Genomic DNA, 22,536 nt, shown 5'->3' with positions numbered 1-22,536 from the left:
GGCTTTGTAGACATAGTGGTGTATATTCAAGCTCCGCAGTAGAGTCGGTTGTGTTAGTCTTGTGATGTTTTCAATGGCGTCTGTAGTTGTGATAGCAGCAAAACTCAATCTGATCATTTTCCTTGGTTGAGAATGAAGTCAAACTTTTGCAAACTTTATAGCCCTGGAGAAAGAGAAGCCGTGTTTTGGGAAGTATTGGTACATCTTAGGCTACCTACTAAACCTGTTAAGAGAGTGGTATGGGTTGTTATAGGTTTTTCCGGGCTATATGGCCATGTTCTGGAGGCAATTTTTCTCTTGACGTTTCGCCTGCATCTATGGCAAGCATCCTCAGAGGTAGTGACCTCACTACCTCTGAGAATGCTTGCCATAGATTCAGGCGAAACGTCAGGAGAAAAATTGCCTCCAGAACATGGCCATATAGCCCGGAAAAACCTACAACAACCCATTGATCCCGGCCATGAAAGCCTTCGACAATACAGAGTGGTATGGGTTTGAGTTTTGCAAGAGACAACTGGGATTTCTAGTTTGATAGAACAGCCCTTATATGGGCCTAAGGGTGGGAGTTTTGTTGTAGAATACTCTGCAGCAAATCTAATTTTCAATTCTAAAGCCAACTCTAGATTTGTACAGTAAACTTTGGCTTGTGAAAGCCCCTGTTCAAGCATCTGTTTAAATATATTTGTAATTACGTTTAATACTTTCTTCCCTAGGAAAGTCTTTGACACTAATACAAGAGATGGTGTTGACCTACTGAGTTTTTAATGTGTTTTATGTCTTATTTTCTGCTGTACTCTGCAGCTTGCTGCTCTTAAGCTAATCAAGCACGATGTAAATATTAAAACACATCTCCCCTGTAGTGATTATTTAAGAATATGGAAAGTCTCACTCAGTTGAAATATCGGACTTCCTTACCTGCATAGTACATTGATGCATGTGAGTTCAATAGTAAAAAAAAACAAAACCAAAAAACCATCAGGCTATGTTTCATGTTAGCAGTATGCACACACAGATCCCTTGTTCTGAGCCCAGTGCCTTGAACCCAAGGCCAAGACAGCATTGTTATTCTTTTTTTACAGTGGTGATGTTTAAACCAAACCCATGTTGTCCTGTGCCTCTTGTGAAGGACCACAAATGTAGAAAAATTCAGCAGCATTAGCACTCTTATTTTAACTTTAATTATTGTGGACGTTTATTGTTAATCCATTAATTGTAGATTTGGCATGTGTGGGCTCTACTTATCATTTGATGGAGAAGGATATACACAACAAGTGCATTTAATCATTTTTCCACCTCATCCTGTGCATTTCTGTGCCCAACGAGAGACACATCCATGCTTGTTCAGATCGCTGAGTTCAGCATCTTAAAGGAATCAGACATGAACTAGATCATGTTTTCTTCTCCTGCTATGGCCTTTGGAGCCAGACTTGCTATGAATAGTTTAAAAATGGTATAATGGCTGTTATTTATTCCATAACTATGCTAATGAAATAGTTTATGAAATTCCCTTTATCAGTTGGTCTATAGTTTTAGAGTCAGTGACCAGGATTCCAAGAGTCATTGAAACTATGAGGGTTATTTGGAAAGTAAGGTTACAAGATTTTTTTAAAATACAAAGATAGAATATATTTTAATAAAACTTGCATGGATTGTAGCATAGGTATTGCATTATTTTTCCACATAATCACCATTCCGTTGAATACATTTTGTCATCCGTGGGATGGGTTTTTGATGACTGGGTCATAGAAGTTTCCCTCCACCTTTTTCAGCCAGTTCATCACTTCGATTTTCACCTCATCGTCATCGGAAAAGTATTTTCCACCAAGGTGTTCCTTCAAGTTAGTGAACAGATGATAGTCACTGGGTGCAAGACCGGGGCTATGAGAGGAGTGGCTTAAAACATCCCAACCAAATGAAGTCAATAAGTCTTGTGTTGCATGAAGCGGTGTGTGGATGCGCATTGTCATGAAGAAGACAGACTCCCGCCATCAGCATCCCACAACGTTTTGTTTTGTCTAGCTCTGTGAAGTTTCTTCATTTATTTATTTATTTATTTAGAAGTTTTCTATACCAGCCTTCTCACCTCGACGAGGGACTCAGGTCGGTTTACAGCACATATAAAATACAATCATATAAAGAACAACAAGTGCAAAGTCATTACATATTAAAATAGTACAATACAGTACAATAAAACATCATCATTACAATTACTTAAGCCAAACCGTCAATCCAGTCATGGTCATAGTCATACTCGTAGTCACAGTTCATCATAGTTCATCACAGGGAGAGGTTCTAGGTTCCGTCCTCAAATGCCACATTCCAGAGCCAGGTTTTTAGTAATTTCCTGAACGTCAGGAGGGAGAGGGCAGATCTGATCTCTAGTGAGAGGGAGTTCCAAAGCCGGGGAGCCACCACTGAGAAGGCCCTGTCCCTCGTCTCCACCAACCGTGATTGCGAGGGTGGTGGGACCGAGAGCAGGGCCCCCCGGAAGATCTTAATAGCCTTGGTGGTTCATAGGGGAGAATCCGTTCGGACAGGTAAACTGGGCCAGAGTCGTTTAGGGCTTTATAGGTCAGAACCATGGTCTCACAATATATTCCATACCCATTTTATCACATGCTGTCTTGACATCACGTCCTCTCCATAAACTGAAACGATTTTGCAATGAATTACAGCGGCATTTCCGTCCTTAGCATTTAGGTAGCATATTACAGTGTAAACTTCGCACTGAAACGGAATGAGGACGCTCATCTCTAACCATCACCAAAATTCCAGTTGATGATCTACTGACGACTGGCATAGCTCGTTCACTTCCGCTGGCTTCCTGCTACACAGCAGTGATACCAACTTCCCCTGAGAAAATTCCCCGTGACAGCTACGTGCCTTGTAATCTTACTTTCTGGATAACCCTCATCATTCCATGAATTAAGAGGGGCTTTGAACTTACTACTCTTAAACAGTATTCATCCTTCTTTCTCACTATTCTTGAAAAATAATTGTTTAAACCACTTCAAATCTCTTGTGCAAGCCTTTTGAGTTTTTCAGTCCAATGTGCTCTGAAAAAATGCAAAAAATATTAAGTAATGACCCTGGATTATGCATTTTTTTTCTCCAAATAAGAGATAAGGAGTGATTATGGAGTGAGGCTGTCTGTCTAGACCAGCTTTGCCTCCTCTTACGAGAAGATATTCTCCAGAGACAAGAAAAGGGTTTTTTTCCCTTTTAGCTGGAGATTATTATAATTTTGTGATTTATTTGGTTCATTTTTTGGATGCCTGCTACTAAAAAAAGAAAAGAAAAAGCAGAGAGACACGAAGCCTTTCACAGATAAATTATACAAAAGTGAAATGAAAAGGGAGTCTGTGATAAAAGACAAGATAGGGACTTATATAGTTCTGCAGATGTTAAAATGCACTTTCAAGCATCCTTTTCTTTTAACTATTCTTTCTGTGGCTACTGGAGCTTGGCGATCAAGGCCAAGAATTTTCAGTCTGAGATAAAACAGCACATATATTCAATAACAAATATGAATAATCACATGGAATCAAAGACAGATATATTGCTTGCATGCCTCCTTATTATTTCTGGTCATGGCAGTCCCAATCTGTTTAGTGTTTGTGTATTTTTATAGTTTATTTTATGTTCTGGCATTGAATGTTTGCCTTATATATGTTGTGCTCCGCCCTGAGTGAGAAGGGCAGAATATAAATGCTTTAAATAAATAAATAAATGTTCATTTTCAGATTTTATAGCTATTTCCATCTCCTGTTCCTTTCTGGAAATCCAATCTGCAAAGCCATTTCTTGATTGCCATACTTGCAACATTGAGTTCAAATATTCTTACATTTTTGCCACCTGTGCCATGATCAAACATGGCAGAGAGATATGTTGAAATCAACGTCTTTTGGAAATAAAGCTTAAATACTCCTTAAGTTTGGTTTGTACACAATTCTAGTCATCAACGGATCTTATCTGCAAATATTCTCACATGTTAACTGGCTCAGCGGTCAAAAAATTCCATAAGGGTGCATTTGTATTGTGCAGTTTGACATCAGTTTAATTGCCATAGCTCAGTGCCATAGAATCCTAGGAGTCTTATAGTTTGGTGAAGATCCAGCTGTCTGACAGAGAAGGCTAAAGACTTTGTAAAATGACAATTCCCATTATTCAATGGCATTGGCAGTTAATGGGGTGTCAAGCTACATTCCTTCTACAGTGTGTTGTTCATTCGTTCAGTCATTTCCTACTCTTCGTGACTCCACGGACCAGCCCACGCCAGAGCTTCCTGTCGGTAATCACCACCCCCAGCTCCTTCAAGGTCAATCCAGTCACTTCAAGGATACCATCCATCCATCCTGCCTGCCCTTGGTCGGCTCCTCTTCCTTTTTTCTTCCATTTTCCCCAACATTGTTGGATCTTCTCGCTGTCCAACGCACTCTCAGCACTTTCCTCCAACACCACAGTTCAAAAGCATCTATCTTCCTTCACTCAGCCTTCCCTATGATCCAACTCTCACATCCGTAGGTGACTATGGAGAATACCATTGCTTTAACTATGCGGATCTTTGTTGCCAGTGTTTTATCAAGATTGGTATTTCACTATTTTATCAAGATTGGTCATTGGTCTCCTCCCAAGAAGTAAGCGTCTCCTGATTTCCTGGCTGCAGTCTGCATCTACAATAATCTGTCACGCCCTCCACGTTTTCTTCCTCTATTTCCCAGTTGTCAATCATTCTTGTTGCCATAATCTTGTTTTTTTTTATGTTTAATTGCAACCCAGCTTTTGCTCTTTCTTCTTTCATCTTGGTTAGAAGGCTCCTCAGCTCCTCCTCGCTTTCGGCCATCAAAGTGGTGTCATCTGCATATCTAAGGTGGTTAATGTTTCTTCCAGCAATTTTCACCCCAACCTTGCAGTGTACTTACACCCTAAGTAACTTTTAAATTGTAAACCTGTGGCCTTGTTTATGGAAAATGGGCCATTTATTCCAGTGAATTTTGCTTACTGAAAGACTTGCAGTTCAGGAAGTAGTTCCATTCATTTGAAAAATGTTCCCCCAAAATCTCTCCTTATAGAAAGCAAGGCTTCTCGTTCCCTTTGGAGTTCTGGGGTGTTGAGTATCAAAACCTGTGCAGTCGCCTTAAAAAAGAATTCTCGTCATACTTTTGTCAGTAAAACTTTACTCTGGCTGTTCAGTTTCATGAAGAAAATGCCAGAAATTATATCTTAATCCTGTAACCTTTTCATTTTCTTTTCCAACCACAGTATGCAGACCCAGTGGCAGACTTGCTGGATCGCTGGGGTGTGTTCAGGGCTCGGCTCTTCAGAGAATCCTGCGTTTTCCACAGAGGAAACTATGTGAAGGATCTAAGTCGACTGGGGCGAGAGTTGAGCAAGGTTATTATCGTGGATAACTCCCCCGCGTCTTACATCTTCCATCCCGAGAATGCAGTAAGTATGGTAGCAGTGGTGTTTGCAGTAATGGAACTGTTGCTTGAACTCTATAGATTGGGGCAGTCAAGCATTGACTGCTTTTGAGAATGTAAAGCTGTTCTACGAAGCCCTGTACTCTTCAGGACCAACCTATCTTGGAGACTGCATCACTTTCTTTGAGATCGGCAGGGGAGGCCCTTCTCTCGGTCCCACCACCATCTCAAGTGCAGTTGGTGGGAACGAGAGAGGTGGCCTTCTCTGTAGTGGCTCTCCAGCTCTGGAATACCCTCCCAAAAGAGATTAGATTAGCCCCTACCCTTGAATCCTTCAGTTCTAGCCTAAAAACATGGAGTTTTAAAAAGGCCTTTGGCCTCGTATAAGCTGAAATGAGCCTGTATTAGGTTAACATTTTGACAATTTAGTTGTGTATTGTTGGCAGGTAGTTTTAACCATTGATGGAAAGTTAAATTGTGTATTTTATTTTATTTTAGGTGTTGATAGTGATTGTTTATAACTTTTATGTGATATTGTTTTATACTCAAGTATCGTTGATATTTACGCTGCACTTGCAATGCCTTGTTAGCCACCCAGAGTCCCTTTTTTGGGAGATGAAGGTGGTATACAAATACCACTGAGTCGCCTTTGGGCTGATATGGGCGGGGTAAAATGATATAAATAAATAATAAGATTATTATTATTATTATTATTATTATTATTATTATTATTATATGTAGTATTGTCATATTCTACATCCAGGTGTAAGAAAGAGTTAATGGGTAATTTCTTTCTTCTTTATTATTGGTTTAGATGTTATTATTCTTTTACATCACTGCAGCTCCAGTCCTTTTAGTCCTTAAACAGGACACATTTATTTATTATTTATTTATTTCGTGTACTTCTACCCCGCCCTTCTCAACCCCCGAGGGGGGATTCAGGGTGGCTTACAAAAGGCACATCTTGGTGCCTACACAAATACAATAACATATAAAACCAGCAATTAAATGGTCAACAATTAAAACAATTAAAAGCAACAATATATCACACAATCAATAGCCAATCTCAGACACAGCGTTCGCCAACTCAGAGTTTTGTTTTTTTTTTTTTAAAAAATTTAATTACATTTTATTTTGAAAAGATAATACACCAACCATATATGTTGCAAAAAAGTACACATACACAAGCAAACACACATACACAAACAACCCTCCAAACAGTTACCCCTCCACCCACCCCCAGTGCTACCCACCACCTTGACTTCCGTCACTAATCCACGCAGGATTTATGCACAACTTATTTAACCCTCTATACTTGTAATTCAATAAATTCCTCTTGTTTTTATTTCTTTAGCTCTCCCGTCAAGTATGCTAAGGCCAGCTTCCAGTTTCTTTCAAATATTTCATTATTTTCATATTTCAAATTGCTTGAAATCTTAGCCATCTGTGCATAATCCCACAATTTATCCTTCCAATCTTTGATGCTTAATGTTTTCTCCCCTTTCCAATTTTTGGCAATTGTAATGCGTGCAGCCGCAAAGCTGTACAAACAGATTTCTCTCTCTGGCTGTTCTAAGCTGTCTCTGAATATCCCTAATAGGCACATCCCTGGGTTCTTTTTTACTTTGTTGTAAATCATTTTATTTGTTTCCTTTATTATTCTTTTCCAATAGATCTGCACCAGTTCGCACGACCACCATACGTGAAAGAAAGTCCCTTTCTTTCTTTTGCACCTCCAACAGGATCCTGTTTGTGAATTATCCATTTTGGCTAGGAGGGCTGGAGTTATGTAGCATCTGTAGAACATTTTGTATACATTATCTCTAATTGAAGCTGCCACTGTAAATTTAAAGCCATTGTTCCACAGGTTTTCCCAGATGTCAAAATCTATGCTTCTCCCTAAATCTTTTGCCCATGAGATCATGGGGGTTTTAACACGATTATCTTCCAAATTATAGTGTAGAATATATTTGTATAATCTGGCTATTAATCCTATTAATCCTCAGAGTTCATATTTCGTTCCACCTTGTCCAATTCCTATCCGTCGTCACAGTCCCTTATTCATCTGCCAGATTGCCCAAACGCCTGGTCCCACATCCACGTCTTTAATTTCTTTCTGAATGAAAGGAGGGATGTTGCTGATCTGATCTCCCTGGGGAGTGAATTCCATAGGTGAGGGGCCACCACTGAGAAGGCCCTGCTCCTCGTCCCCGCCAATCTCTCTTGTGACAGAGGCGGGGTCGAAAGCAGGGCCTCCCCAGAGGATCTCAGACTCCCAGATGGGAGTCTGAGATCCACATACCTCCCTGTTTAAGAATGTATGGATACAAAAACAAACACAATGGAGGATGTGCCTTCTAGTTACTTGTTAACTTATAGGAGCCTTAGGAATTACAGTTTTTTTCCCCCAGAGGTGGTTTTGCCAGTTCCTTCCTCTGAAATATTTATTTATTTATTAATTATTTACTATACTTGTTGGGTTGTTGTAGGTTTTTTCGGGCTATATGGCCATGGTCTAGAGGCATTCTCTCCTGACGTTTCGCCTGCATCTATGGCAAGCATCCTCAGAGGTAGTGAGGTCCTCTGAGATAGATGCAGGCAAAACGTCAGGAGAGAATGTCTCTAGAACAGTGGTTCTCAACCTGGGATCCCCAGATGTTTTTGGCCTTCAACTCCCAGAAATCCTAACAGCTGGTAAACTGGCTGGGATTTCTGGGAGTTGTAGGCCAAAAACATCTGGGGACCCCAGGTTGAGAACCACTGCTCTAGAACATGGCCATATAGCCCGAAAAAACCTACAACAACCCAGTGATTCCGGCCATGAAAGCCTTTGACAATACTATACTTGTATACCGCCTTTCTCAGCCTATCGGCAACTCAAGGCGGTTCACAACAAGTCAGTACACATAATAGCAAAATATAGGTTAAGCATTAAAACAATATAAAACCACAATAAAGACAATAAAACCAACATCATTATAATCAGCGTCTCCTAGTTAAAACATTGCCCAATTCCATTGTCAAGTGATTCCATTTCCTATGTCAGTTACTCTGCATTTGTAAATGCTTGCTCATATAACCATGTCTTAACTTATCACCGAAACGTTAAGAGTGAGGGAGCCAATCTAATCTCCTTAGGGAGGGCGTTCCATAGCCGAGGGGCCACCGCAGAGAAGGCCCTGTCTTTCATCCCCGCCAGACGTACTTGTTATGAAGACGAGATCGAAAGCAGGGCCTCCTCGGACGATCCTAAAGTCCTAGATGGTTAATAAGAAGAGATGCGTTCATTAAAATGAAGGATGGGACAGAAATATAGCCTACGGCACCCAATATTCATTGGCATTCTACCATCCAGATACTAACTGGGACTGACCCTGCTTAGCTTCCAAAACCAGAAAGGCTGTAGTAGTGTCTTTAAAGGTGTTTGGATCTAGCACTCAGGTATTGTAGAGACAGGAAAAGAAGTGTATATTGTTCCCTCCATCAACTTGGGTTCCAATTACCAAGCCAAAGATTTTACAGTCTCTAGTTAGTGACTAGGCACCTGAATTTTTGCAACAACCACAGATATATCCATTATGTGCCCCATTAAAATGAAGGATGGGACAGACAACCTAACGGACCACACAAGCAATTCTTGATCGTATTCCAGTTCCCCAGCATTTCGAACAATACTTCTTTGGGCGCTTAGAAACCAATCAGCCTTATTGAAAGCTGGGGTTTTCAGAATCTTTAGAGCAGCTGTCCCAACTATTCAGCATCTAGTCGTATCTTACATAAAGTACCAAATGTTCAGTTCTTGGAGCTGTGAATGAAGCCTCATGGCATGGAAAGTGGAGGCGGAGGAAAGAGACAAGCTACAATTAGGGAGAACTAGCAGGCCTGATATGAGCAATATGGCCATATAGTGAAGCTGCAGAACTACAAGATGTATACAGATATCTTAATTCACAATAACATTTCTTAATTCCCTGGGTTTTCTCAGGCAAGAGTGAGGGAAGTGTAGCCTGTAGAATCATAGAATCATAGAATCAAGGAGTTGGAAGAGACCTCATGGGCCATCCAGTCCAACCCCCTGCCAAGAAGCAGGAATATTGCATTCAAAGCACCCCTGACAGATGGCCATCCAGCCTCTGCTTAAAAGCTTCCAAAGAAGGAGCCTCCACCACACTCCGGGGCAGAGAGTTCCACTGCTGAACGGCTCTCACAGTCGGGAAATTCTTCCTCATGTTCAGATGGAATCTCCTTTCTTGTAGTTTGAAGGCATTGTTTCGTGTCCTAGTCTCCAAGGAAGCAGAAAACAAGCTTGGCTATCATATCTCTTCTCAGCCTTCTCTTCTTCAGGCTAAACATGCTCAGCTCCTTAAGCCGCTCCTCATAGGGCTTGTTCTCCAGACCCTTGATCATTTTAGTCGCCCTCCTCTGGACACATTCCAGCTTCTCAATATCTCTCTTGAATTGTGGTGCCCAGAATTAGACACAATATTCCAGGTGTGGTCTAACCAAAGCAGAATAGAAGGGTAGCATTACTTCCCTGGATCTAGACACTATGCTCCTATTGATGCAGGCCAAAATCCCATTGGCTTTTTTTTTTGCCGCCACATCACATTATTGGCTCATGTTTAACTTGTTCACAAGGACTCCAAGATCTTTTTCACACGTACTGCTCTCAAGCCAGGCATCGTCTCCCATTCTGTATCTTTGCATTTCGTTTTTTCTGCCTAAGTGGAGTATCTTGCATTTGTCCCTGTTGAACTTCATTTTGTTAGTTTTGGCCTATCTCTCTAATCTGTCAAGATCGTTTTGAATCCTGCTCCTGTCCTCTGGAGTATTGGCTATCTCTCCCAATTTGGTGTTGTGTGCAAACTTGATGATCCTGCCTTCTAACCCTTCATCTAAGTCATTAATAAAGATGTTGAACAGGACCAGGCCCAGGACGGAACCGTGCGGCACTAGTGTATACTAGTGTATATTCCCCCTTGTTTCCTGGGTGTCGAAGGGGTTGCTGTCACTCAGTTTCATCATTTCTCTTTCCTTCCCCTCATACATTTTCCTCTTTTCTTTCTCTTCCTTTCTTCCTTACCTCCTTTTTCCCCATTCCCTCCCTCTCTACTCAGTTCTTTTCTTCCTTCCCCTCCTTTTTCTCCTTTCTCCAGCCCTCGGAGGGCCCTATCTCACAATGTCTCTGTGGCAACATAGCTCTCTTTGTGGGTCTTTCCTTCCATTCTTCCTTCCTTCATAGAATAATAGAATCATAGAATTGGAAGATACCTTATGGGCCATCCAGTCCAACCCTCTACCAAGAAGCAGGAAAATCCCATTCAAACACCCCTAACAGATGGCCATCCAGCCCCTGCTAAAAAGCCTCCAAAGAAAGAGCCTCCACCACACTCAGGGGCAGAGAGTCCCTCCCTTCCTCTCATAGACATGCCACCTTTCTTTCCCAGTGACATCAGAGATCCTGCTTCACCTAGCAACATCCAATCCATTGTCATCACAGAGGGCCACTTCATCTAGCAATAGCCTTTGTGGTCCAAACAGACAAACATGTGTACATACTTTGACTTTTATATAGAGAGATACATGCTGAACGTTATTCAAAATGACATTTAGAATTGGCATGTATAACGCACAGGCACCTCCTAAAATATGAACCTGCTTGTTCACCAAAAATATGAAGCCGCCAAAAGGAAGAGGGAGTATGGTTGTTGAAACAGCTGTATATTTAAAGTTCTCTTTATTTTAATTGTTGAAATATAACCCACTGATTACACCAATATCAGGGGAGATTAGAGCCAAGAAGGGGAGAGACACTTAGCATTTAAAAAGGTAGAAACTGGGAAACACTAGAACTGAGAGACTTAAAATGCCTCTTCAGAGGAATTCCGCTGCCACCATTCCAGTATTAATCAGGCTGAGGTAATATTGTGAGTTTGTTCTGTAACACATACTGTGCCACTGTAGTTTCTGAGTGGCTGCTGTGAAGCTGACTTTAGAAATACTTTGACCACAAAGGTACACACACTGAGGCTGGTATAAGTTAATAAAAGAACAAGAATGTTTATTGAACAAGCTTGAAATAATTCAGGTACAAATGCTTAATGGTTTCAGAAAATATTGGCAATAAAAACGTGTGGTTGCATTAGAGTAAAATCTTAAACTCTCCTGGGTTACAAGTCTTTGACGTTCCACCTCAGAAAATTACTTCAGGAAATTAATCTCTGAAAGTAACTCCCAAAATTGCCCCTTAGGATTTTAGCCAAAAATACCCTGAACTAGACTTCCCTAGGAATTGAACAGTCCACTAACTGGGCACTGCTCCTCCACAGTATTCTAGGTATCTACTAAATGGCTACACTGAATACCTCACAAAAGACTAACCCAATCTTCTTCTCCAAACCCAATCTCGCTCTGAACTAACACCAACTCTTCAACTCCAAGTCCTAACTGACTAACTGGGACTTCAAGCCTCTGTTTTAAAAGCACACTTTTTTCCTCTAGACCACTTAGGCTCTGCCCCATCTTTCTAGCCAATCCTAGCTCCTTATTTTCCCTCTAAGACTTGAACATACCTCCTCAGGGAAAACCTAACTAAAATGGCTTCCACCCTGCTCCCTTTTCTAAAATGGATGCTGTGGCTTCTCCAGGCCCACTCCCTTAGGCTTCAGCCAGCCAGCTTATTTATTTATCGTGTCAGGCAACCCAACAGTTGTATTACATTTTTGACAGAACAAACAAACAAACATACAAAAGACACAGAGTTTGCAAGCTTGGTAGTTGATTAAATGTCCTTTGACCAGTATCTGTCCACTTGGAGTGCCTCTGGTGTTGCCGCAAGGAGGTCCTCCATTCTGCATGTGGCAGGGCTCAGGTTGCATTGCAGCAGGTGGTCTGTAGTTTGCTCTTCTCCGCACTCGCATGTCGTGGATTCCACTTTGTAGCCCCATTTCCGAAGGTTGGCTCTGCATCTCGTGGTGCCAGAGCGCAGTCTGTTCAGTGCCTTCCAAGTCACCCAGTTTTCTGTGTGCCCAGGGGGGAGTCTCTCATTTGGTATCAGCCATTGGTTGAGGTTTTATTTATTATTATTTATTTCAAAGTTTTATATACCGAGCTTCTCACCTCATAAGAGGGACTCAGCCCGTTTTCCAACCATAAAAACACATACAATCGGTAAAATATCAAAATACACATTACAATAAAACATTAAAAAGCACATATATTTAAAACTACAGTGGTCAGTCGTCATACTAAAATCGAATATACACCGTCTTCCATCCATAACCACGACTTCACCTGTTTCCTGAATGTCAGGATTGTTGGGGCGGTTCTAACCTCTGGCGGGAGAGAGTTCCAGAGTCGCGGGGCCACTACCGAGAAGGCCCTGTCCCTCGTCCCCACCAGCCGCACTTGTGAGGCCAGCGGGACCGAGAGCAGGGCCCCTCCAGACGATCTTAGTAATCTTGATGGTTCGTAGGGGAGAATACGTTCGGAGAGGTAAACCGGGCCGGAGTCGTTTAGGGCTTTATAGGTTAACACCAGCACTTTGAATTGTGCTCGGAAGCTAATTGGCAGCCAGTGGAGCTGGTGTAACAGCGGAGTGGTGTGCTCCCTGTACCCAGCACCCGTTAGTAATCTGGCTGCCGCACATTGTACTTGCTGCAGCTTCCGGGCAGTCTTCAGAGGCAACCCCACGTAGGTTCTGAGTTTGAGCCTGCCACTTTTGGACTCGCGCTTGCTGAGGTGTTCCAGCGAGTGTCTCTGTAGATCTTAGAAAACTATTTCTTGACTTAAGTCGTTGACGTGCTGGCTGATGCCCAACCAAACAAGGGATGAGCTGGAGATGTCTCTGCCTTGGTCCTTTCACTATTGGCTGCTACTTCCCGGCGGATGTCAGGTGGTGCAATGCCGGCTAAGCAGTGTAATTTCTCCAGTGGTGTGGGGCGCAGACACCCCGTGATAATGCGGCATGTAGCCAGCCAGCTAAGGTAAGGTATTCATTACAACATGCTTTCTAGTGTAAGTGAAACATATTGGTGTGGCCCAGTGGGGAAAAAGAGTACCACCTCCTCTTCAGTTGTCCACTCCAGGTGTAATTTCTCAATAAGACATTTGCCTTTTTTAAAAAACAGATACATTATGCTCTTTTTTTTTCTTTTTTTTTTTGTTCTAGGTGCCTGTGCAGTCCTGGTTTGATGACATGACAGATACAGAATTGTTAGACCTCCTTCCGTTCTTTGAAGGACTAAGCAAAGAGGAGGAGGTCTACACTATGCTTCATAAACTCTGCAACAGGTAGCCTTCCAAGCCGAAACGCACTGCTTGGCTGCAGCCCCTCTGGGGGGGCTTTCAGAATTAACACAGCATCTCAAAGAGGCTGCTCACGTCAAGAGTTATAAACACTCTCGCTCTTCCTCTTGCAATGCTGTACGTGAAGGACAATCGTGAACTGATGCTACTAAAATCGTGGGAATACTGATGCCGTAAGGTGATAAGACTACTTTTTTAAAGAAAAAAAATATAAGAAATCGAAACAAAGCTATTTTGAATGGGACTGTTTTAATGAATTTCATAAATGGACACCTTTTACAGATCCTGCTTTTTTTCTTAAAACATGCCAAAAAAAGTATATTTAAAGCTTGATGTTGTTTCAGCACGTCGACTTGACCCTTTTCCCATCCCCACTCGTCCCATCCCATCCCGCTATGCAGACCATTCCCCCCACTCCATCCTGCTTATAGAGCAGTTGACCTGACTCTGAATTTTCTTTCTTCCATGATAAAAGTGCCTTTTCAAATGTTGTTTTAAGATTTAAAGGAAAAAAATAATCATTTTTGTATGAGGCGTATTTCCAGAAATCTTCTAGTCTTGTATTGTTTAAATGCTTGAAGAGGAAGAAGAAAAAGAAGAGGAAAACGGCGTTGGAAACCTTGTATTGAGCATCGTGTTATGTGGAGGTAAAAAGTAGAACACTGTTAGCAGTTGGATGGGGGTTCTGTTTCTTGGATGTTGTATTAGCTTTTCATTGGGTCAAGCTTGAAAGAATCAGTAGTATGTAAGCAGGGATACTGCAGTCAACTGGGTAATATACCATATTTCATTGTATAATAGTCGCACCTCCCTGTTTTATCCTAAAAAGGAAGGTGTGACTATTATGTGATGAAAAAAAATCTGTCTTTGATTCTCCAATTTCTGATTTTGATTTTTTTAAAAAATAAGGCTATACCTTTAAAAGAGGAAGAGGAGGAGGGATGATCCAACCTCGAGCAAACAGCCTTGTTTCTGTTTGCTTGTTTAAACTGTTTTCCCTCTGAGAAAAGAGGATGGAAGATCCTCCTCCTTTCCAGAAATGGAGGTCTTCGAAACTCAGATCTTCCCTTCTTTCTCTTTCTCCAAAGGCAAGGCAGCTCTTTGGTGAAAGGAGAAAGGAGATAAGGCCCGAGTCCAAAGATCTCCATTTTATAGTTTTTCAACTACCTTTCCTTCAGAGAAAGAAGGAAGGACTCTGCGACTATTATGCGAGGAACACAAAAATACCAATTTTGCCACCTCCAAATTTCTCTGTGGCAACAATAATGCAATGAAATACGGTATATACGTCAGTGACATAACTGTCTTAATAATTTGGGGCATGTTTTGCACATAGCTTACAGTTTGTCTGCATTTTCCGACCGAGTATGGCGAAATGGAATGAGATGTACACACACAGTGGCAAGCATATTCCTCAGCGCCTTCCAGAAGGGTCTTCGATAGCCTTTGCTAACGCACAACTGCCAGGTATTTCTGTTGTTAGTGATGAGATACTGCTATAAATTATTGAAGACGAGGGGATTATTTATGAAGCTTGAATTCTTCCCATAAGCAAAGATGTAAATTGAGCTGTTTGCAAAATACCCCCTCCCCCAAAATAGCCCAATTAAAAAAAATTGGGAGGTAAACCAGGAGCACACTTTTCACCCCAAATGATGGGGCACGCACAGGAGACAGTTCCCGGTTTAATTGTGCTCTGGATATTTTCTGGACCGCTGCTTCAGAAGGCTCCCCCAACAGAGCTGAACCCCGGCTGTTATACTGTTCTTCGCCACTGTGCCTGTGCTGCTGAAACCTTTGTTGAAAAGCTGCAAAACACGGGCAACAAATCAAAACGCTGGCTTTCTGCTAAAGGCCCTTTAACAACATATATTGGCTAATGTCATCAAGGATAACTCCATAGATTGCCTTTAGAAAAATTGGGGTGGTGTTCCCTCTTCTTAGTACTTTGGGGTTTTTTTTTTATGTTTCTATGCTTCTCTTGTTAAAAAAGAAACAGCGAAGTTGATTCTGATTTGTCCCATGGCTAAAAGATTTTGTAGCATCTCTCAAGTGAGATCTGGGATTGTTGACCCTTAACAGGAGTGCTGAGAATATTAAAATGGAGTTTCACTATGAAAAATGTTGAGTTGGGAGTTGTCCAAGTGTTGAAATCACTCCACTGAGAGTTTGCATTAGTATTCCTAAATTGTTCTGTGTTGCTTTGGAGCATCACTTTTCAGATTTGATCCTGCCCTCCTAGACTTTGGCAAAGAATGTCAGAGTCTGTCCTTGAGCTATCAAAAATACCTTTTTTGGACCGCACGAAGCTCAGATTTACACCAGTGGAAATCGTAGTTGCTCAAATTTAGCCATACTGGACAGGAATTGTCCAAAAATGTTTTGGTGCTCAACCCAGTCAGCTGTCGAATGCTGAAGCTGGCTTGTTGTCACTCCTTGCCTTTACCTGGATATAAGGCCAGTAGGAACCTCCTCAAGGAGCTGGAATGGATTTCTACTCCTTATCTAAAACATCTAAGAAGCAGCTTGAACACATTAATTCATTGGAAGGAGGAGGTGGGGAACACCTCCATGAGCATGGAAAAGGTCAACCTTCCCCATCACCATTGGGATGTGCTGAAGTATAGCTCCCATTATCCCCAGCCTACCTGGCCACCAGGTTGGAGGGGGCTGCCATAGGTGACCACAGGCACAGTAGAAGACAGACATTGCTCCAGTCATCCCCAACCTTCACCCTTGAAATGAATTGGACTGCAATCCCCATCAGTCCCATGGCTCTGCTTGCAGCTCATAGTAGGATTATGGGAGTTGCTTTCCAGCATATCTCAAGAAACCCCAGTCTGGGGAAAGCTGCCGCACTGCGGTTTCTCCCAGTGTTTGCAGCGCTCTTTATAAGCAGGACAGACCTATTAACCCCAAAAGGATCTCCCATCGGTAACACCATCAACGCATTGCTTGCCCTTTGGAGGTCATTCCCTTTAGTACTGTATGTTTCGTCTGCCAGGAATTTGGCAACATGGAAAATACCCAACCATTAGGGCATTTTTTTCCTTTTTATTATTATTTTTTAAAAGTATGGATTCTGGTTAGTCCATAAAGCTTAACTGTCATTCGAAGTGTTCTCCTGATTTTGTATTTGAATTCAAAAATAATGAAACAGTTGTACTGCCAAAGCGTGTTCTCTGAGCAGTATTTTTTCCACTGTGTTTCTGGCCTTCTGAGCCTCAAATGCAGTCTGCAGGGAAAGTATTCAGGTTGTAGCGGGGGCAAGGATGATGGGAATCGTTGGATTTAAGTCTAAAGAAAACCACAGGTGGTTCTTCTTTCTTGTACTCAATCTCTGGATCTTCCCAACTGCCAGCTGATATCATCTTGCCCTTTCTAGTGTGGTGTGACCTTCTGACAGTTTTATGAGATCTGTTTGTACATAATACAGACCATTTTCATTCAGTGTTCACTTTTTTATAAAATCAGTGATTTTATCTCTAACCGGTTGCCTTAAATGTCTGTGAATGAATGTTGATTATTAAAAGTGTCTTGTAACGTTGTGGAACCCGCATACAACGGACAATGGAACTTCCCCCTCACCAGCCTGGCCTCTGTTTTAAAGAAATCACCTTGAAATTAACTCTGGGATTTTCAAATCTACCAAGCTCTTGCAAAATAGCATCTTAAACCACAGGCCAACCACCTGGGAGTGTTCCTTGCCGAAGAAAACCCTATGAAATCCACAGGGCCGCCATAAGTTGATGGGTGACTTGAAGGCACAGATACCCGCGCATTATAAGAGTGTCATAGCACCTTAAGGATTAATTAATTAACTTAACTATATCACTGGTAGTTGACATAAGCCCAAACTCAATTTATAATTGTTCAGGAAGATGTGGGGCAGGCAGGATTTGTAGTATTTGTCTGGCAGTAGCTCAGGTTGGTTGCTTAACGTTGTTAGACTCATGGAATGGAATCATAGTTGGAAGGGACTGCGAAGGCCATCCGGGCCAGCTTAGCCTAGCGCAGTGTTTCTCAACCTGGGGGTCGGGACCCCTGGGGGGGTCGCGAAGGGGTGTCAGAGGGGTCGCCAAAGACCATCAGAAAACACAGTATTTTCTGTTGGTCATGGGGGTTCTGTGTGGGAAGTTTGGCCCAATTCTATCATTGGTGGGGTTCAGAATGCTCCTTGAATGTAGGTGAACTATAAATCCCAGCAAGTACAACTCCCAAATGTCAAAGTCTATTTTTCCCAAACCCCATCAGTGTTCAGATTTGGGCATATTGAGTATCCATGCCTAGTTTGGTCCAGATCCATCATTGTTTGAGCCCACAGTGCTTTCTGGATATGGGCAAACTACAACTCCTAAACTCAAGGTCAATGCCCACCAAACCCTTCCAGTATTTTCTGTTGATCATGGGAGTTCTCTGTGCCAACTTTGGTTCAATTCCATTGTTGGTGGGGTTCGGAATACCCTTTGTTTACATGTTAACTATAAATCCCAGCAACTACAACTCGCAAATTATAAAATCAATCCCCCTGCCAACCCCACCAGTATTCAAATTTGGGCATACCAGGTATTTGTGTCAAATTTACCCCAGTGAATGAAAATACATCCTGCAGATCATTATTAACATGGCGATTCATAATGTTAGGGTTATGGTTGGGGGTCACCACAACATGAGGAACTGTATTAAGGAGTCGCGGCATTAGGAAGGTTGAGAACCACTGGCCTAGCGGTTCCTTGGCTTTCTCTGCAAAGGCCATCCATTCCAACCCAAAAAAAAAAGCAATTAAAGCTCTCCCAAAAGATGGCCATCCAGTCTCAGCTTAAAAACCTCCAGAGAAAGGGGACTCTATGGGACTCTCAGGCAGCAGCCAATCCCACCATCAAACAGTACTTACCAACCATTGGAGACACTTGTCCTGTAATTCGAATCCATTACTAGTCTCTAGAGCAGCGGAAAACAAGCTTGCTCCCTCCTCAACATAGCATCACTTTCAACCATTTAAATACACCTATCCTGTCACCTTTCAGTCTTCTCCAAGGTAAACATACCCAACTCCATCAGTGTTTCCTCGTACGGCTTGGCTTCCAGACCTTTGACCATGTTTGGTCATCCTTCTCTGGACATTTTCCAGGATGTCAATATCCTTGTCGAATTGCTTTGTACAGATCTGGTGGAGGCTCTTTCTTTGGAGGCTTTTAAACGGAGACCATGTATAAATATGTGAGGAGGGCGCAAGCTTGTTTTCTGCTGCCCTGGAGATTAGGACGCGGAACAATGGCTTCAAACTACAGGAAAGGAGATTCCATCTGAACATAAGGAAGAACTTCCTGACTGTGAGAGCCGTTCAGCAGTGGAACTCTCTGCCACAGAGTGTGGTGGAGGCTTTTAAACAGAGGCTGGATGGCTATCTGTTGGGGGTACTTTGAATGCGATTTTCCTGCTTCTTGGCAGGGGGTTGGACTGGATAGCCCACGAGATCCCTTCCAACTCTAGTATTCTATGATTCTATGGACATAGTGTTATTCCAGGTGAGGTCTGCCCAAAGCAGAATAAAACGAGACTATGACTTCTCTTGGTCTAGACATCTTTTGCGTCTTATGCATTATCGAAGCTGGTAATATGTTTAAGAGCCTCCCTCCAAAAATACACCCAGCAATAGTAAACTTCAGAATGCCACAAAATAGCTCAAACATCTTTTAAAAACAACAGTGGCATATAGTAGTGCATGCCATTGCAACATGCATCTGATGTCACATTGCAACCTATGTGCATGATCAAATCCACTCCAAATTAGAGCATACCTACTTACGAAAGCGGAGCCACCGGTGGCACAGTGGGTTAAACCCCTGTGCTGGCAGGACTGAAGACCGACAGGTCGCAGGTTCGAATCCGGGGAGAGGCGGATGAGCTCCCTCTACCAGCTCCAGCTCCTCATGTGGGGACATGAGAGAAGCCTCCCACAAGGATGATAAAACATCAAATGATCCGAGCGTCCCCTGAGCAACGTCCTTGCAGACGGCCAATTCTCTCACACCAGAAGTGACTTGCAGATTCTCAAGTCTCCTGACACGACAAAAAAAAAACTTACGAAAGCAGCACTGATGGCATTTCAGATGCACTGCATTGTCTCAAAATTTGGAAAAGTGTCGTTTTTTGGACTTTAACTCTCAATTCACTATGGGAGTCACAGTGTTTGGAAATAATAATAATAATAATAATAATAATAATAATAATCGTCATCTTTATTTATACCCTGCCACTATCTCCTCAGTGGCAACTCGGAGCGGCTTACATGGAGCCAAGCAATTTGCAAAAAATTGCAAAAATAGGTTCACACCTCATGCACAAAAATTCCAAATTTCTGGTTGGTAGGTTTTATCGCCCATCCTTACTTACCCTGCAGTGTAACAAAGCAGGTAAGATCCCTTCCTTGAAGCAATGACACTGTACGTAGTATTTCTTAGATCTGCCTTGTGGTTCTGTGCCTTCGCCATGCACTCAAGTGGGATTTCATGCTCTCAAGAGGCATATACCAATGAAAGAGGTGGTATTCTAGTAATATAAAGATCCAAACATTGTCCCATTGCTCACTCAGGTGGTGCCTGACCTGAAGTTCTGTTGTCAGTTGTATGTTGGGTTTTGGGGGCGGGATCGAGGGGAAATGAAAGGGACGCAAACCAGTCCATGGATGCAGTGCTTGTGCATGGAGAATCTCCATCCCTCTATTAGACTGCAGATTTCATCATTCCCACCCGTCTGCATGCACAGCAAAGTTGGAATGAACCATTCGGAGCAAGGGAAAAGTTATGACCTGGTCTCTTCTTTATCTCCCTGACACTTTTTGGCCCTTCATTTGATGAAATGGTTTTTGTTTTTCACCATTAATAGCATCCACTGAGCAAAGAAGGGAGGGATGGGCCTTTGCAGTCCTCAAATGTAGGCAGGGGAGTTAATGTGTCCAACGTAAGCCAATGAGGTTCTCCATGCACAAGCTGTGCGCCTTCGGTTGGATGGGATTGTGCCCAATATAAATTAGCTAATGAGGCATCCCGTTTTTAACACAAAACTGGATGCCTTGAATACATGAAAAATCCTAGGAGTAATGAATTAAATTGTAACATGTTAAAACTTTAATACTTGAAAATATATATATCCCACGTGTAATCATGAGACACGCCAGAAAATCCCATGTATAATCTATGGCTACGCCCAAAATATATTTTGTCAAAAATGTTAAAAAAAATAATCTGCAGGGTTTTGAAAGGAAGATGTCAACAAATAATGTAATTTGCTGTGTTATTTTGGCTACGTTGGACAATTCTGTCTCCTCTTGTTTAGCCTTTCCATTATAATTTTTTTATTAAAAAATGAATTTTACTTGGCTGAATCTATCCAGCTTAAGAGTTTTATTTTCTTATGCGTATGGTCTCTGTCAAGTCATTATTTAGAAATTTAGGTGGTTTGGGGAGCACCTAGCTTACGTGAGAAATCGCATTTTGAAAAAGTATGTATATAAATCGGTAGAATGTATATTTTCCAACACATAACTGAATTATAGATCTGCTTTTATTATTATTATTATTATTAACTTTATTTGTACCCTGCTACCATCTCCCCAAGGGACTCGGTGCAGTTTACATGAGGCTGAGCCCAAGCACAACAACAAAAGCAATAAAACATCAATAAAAGCAATTAAAAACATAGACAATAAAAAACAACATTATCAAAGAAAGCAACACATAGTTAAAACAGTGGGGAAGCCAAATATAAAGTTAAAATTGGAAATAATGCTGAGCCATGAACGAGAGGTGATACTAGTGTTTGTGGAGGGCATACAAGCAGACTCAGGGAAATGTAAAGTGCTTTGGAGGACAAAGTGCAATGGGATTCATTATTCCGGGAAGGCACACTGGAACAACCACGTCTTCAAGCTCCTCCTGAAGACCGTCAGGGTTGGGGCCTGTCTGATGTCTTTAGGGAGTGAGTTCCAGAGTCGAGGGGGCACCACCAAAAAGGCCCTCTCCCTCGTCCCCACCAAACGCGCCTGCGATGCTGGTGGGATCGAGAGCAAGGCCTCTCCGGAAGATCGAAGAGATTGTGTGGGTTCGTATACAGAAATGCAATCACGTAGGTAGGCGGGTCCCAAACCATTCAGGGCTTTATAGGTAAGAACCTGAACCTTGAATTGGGTCCGGTAGATGAATGGCAGCCAGTGGAGCTCCTTGAACAGGAGGGATGACCGCTCCCTGTAAGGAGCCCCAGTTAACAACCTGGCTGCCGCCCGTTGGATCATCTGAAATTTCCGGGCCGTTTTCAAGGGCAGCCCCACGTAGAGTGCATTGCAGTAATCCAACCTAGAGGTGACTAAGGCGTGGACCACCTTGGCGAGATCCGCCTTCCCGAGGTACGGTCGCAGTTGACGCACAAGTCTCAATTGTGCAAAGGCCCTCCCGGCCACCACCGACGCCTGAGCCTCAAATGTAAGTGAAGACTCCAGAAGGACCCCCAAACTGCGGAGCTGTGACTTCAACAAAAAATAAAAACGTATTGTCAAAGGCTTTCATGGCCAGAATTTCTGGGTTGTTGTAGGTTTTTCAGGCTGTATGGCCTTGTTCTAGAAGCACTCTCTCCTGACGTTTTGCCTGAATCTGTGGCAAGTATCTGTGGCAAACCCCACAACCTCTGAGGATGCTTGCCACAGATGCAGGCGAAACTTCAGGAGACAATGCTTCTAGAACATGGCCATACATCCCGAATCCTACAACAACCCGGTAACGATAGCAATAACAACACAGAACTGCACAAC

General features: G+C 42.4%; 1 protein-coding gene across 4 annotated transcripts in view; it reads left to right on the top strand.

Moving 5' to 3' along the window:
• The window catches only part of CTDSPL (CTD small phosphatase like), a 94,271-nt gene extending 73,150 nt beyond the window's left edge, over window positions 1-21,121 (top strand). For all 4 annotated transcript variants that reach the window (XM_060782644.2, XM_060782642.2, XM_060782646.2 and 1 more), the window contains 2 exons: window positions 5,263-5,448; window positions 13,594-21,121. In XM_060782644.2, the coding sequence (XP_060638627.1) occupies window positions 5,263-5,448; window positions 13,594-13,719 (312 nt within the window). In that variant the 3' untranslated portion in view covers window positions 13,720-21,121. The remainder of the gene's footprint in view (window positions 1-5,262; window positions 5,449-13,593) is intronic.
• Window positions 21,122-22,536: the final 1,415 nt, after the last annotated feature.

Source organism: Anolis sagrei, chromosome 6 (assembly GCF_037176765.1).
Source record: "Anolis sagrei isolate rAnoSag1 chromosome 6, rAnoSag1.mat, whole genome shotgun sequence".
NCBI lineage: Eukaryota > Metazoa > Chordata > Lepidosauria > Squamata > Dactyloidae > Anolis > Anolis sagrei.
The sequence above is the reverse complement of the archived record's forward strand: the minus strand, read 5'-3'. Positions and strand labels throughout refer to the sequence as shown.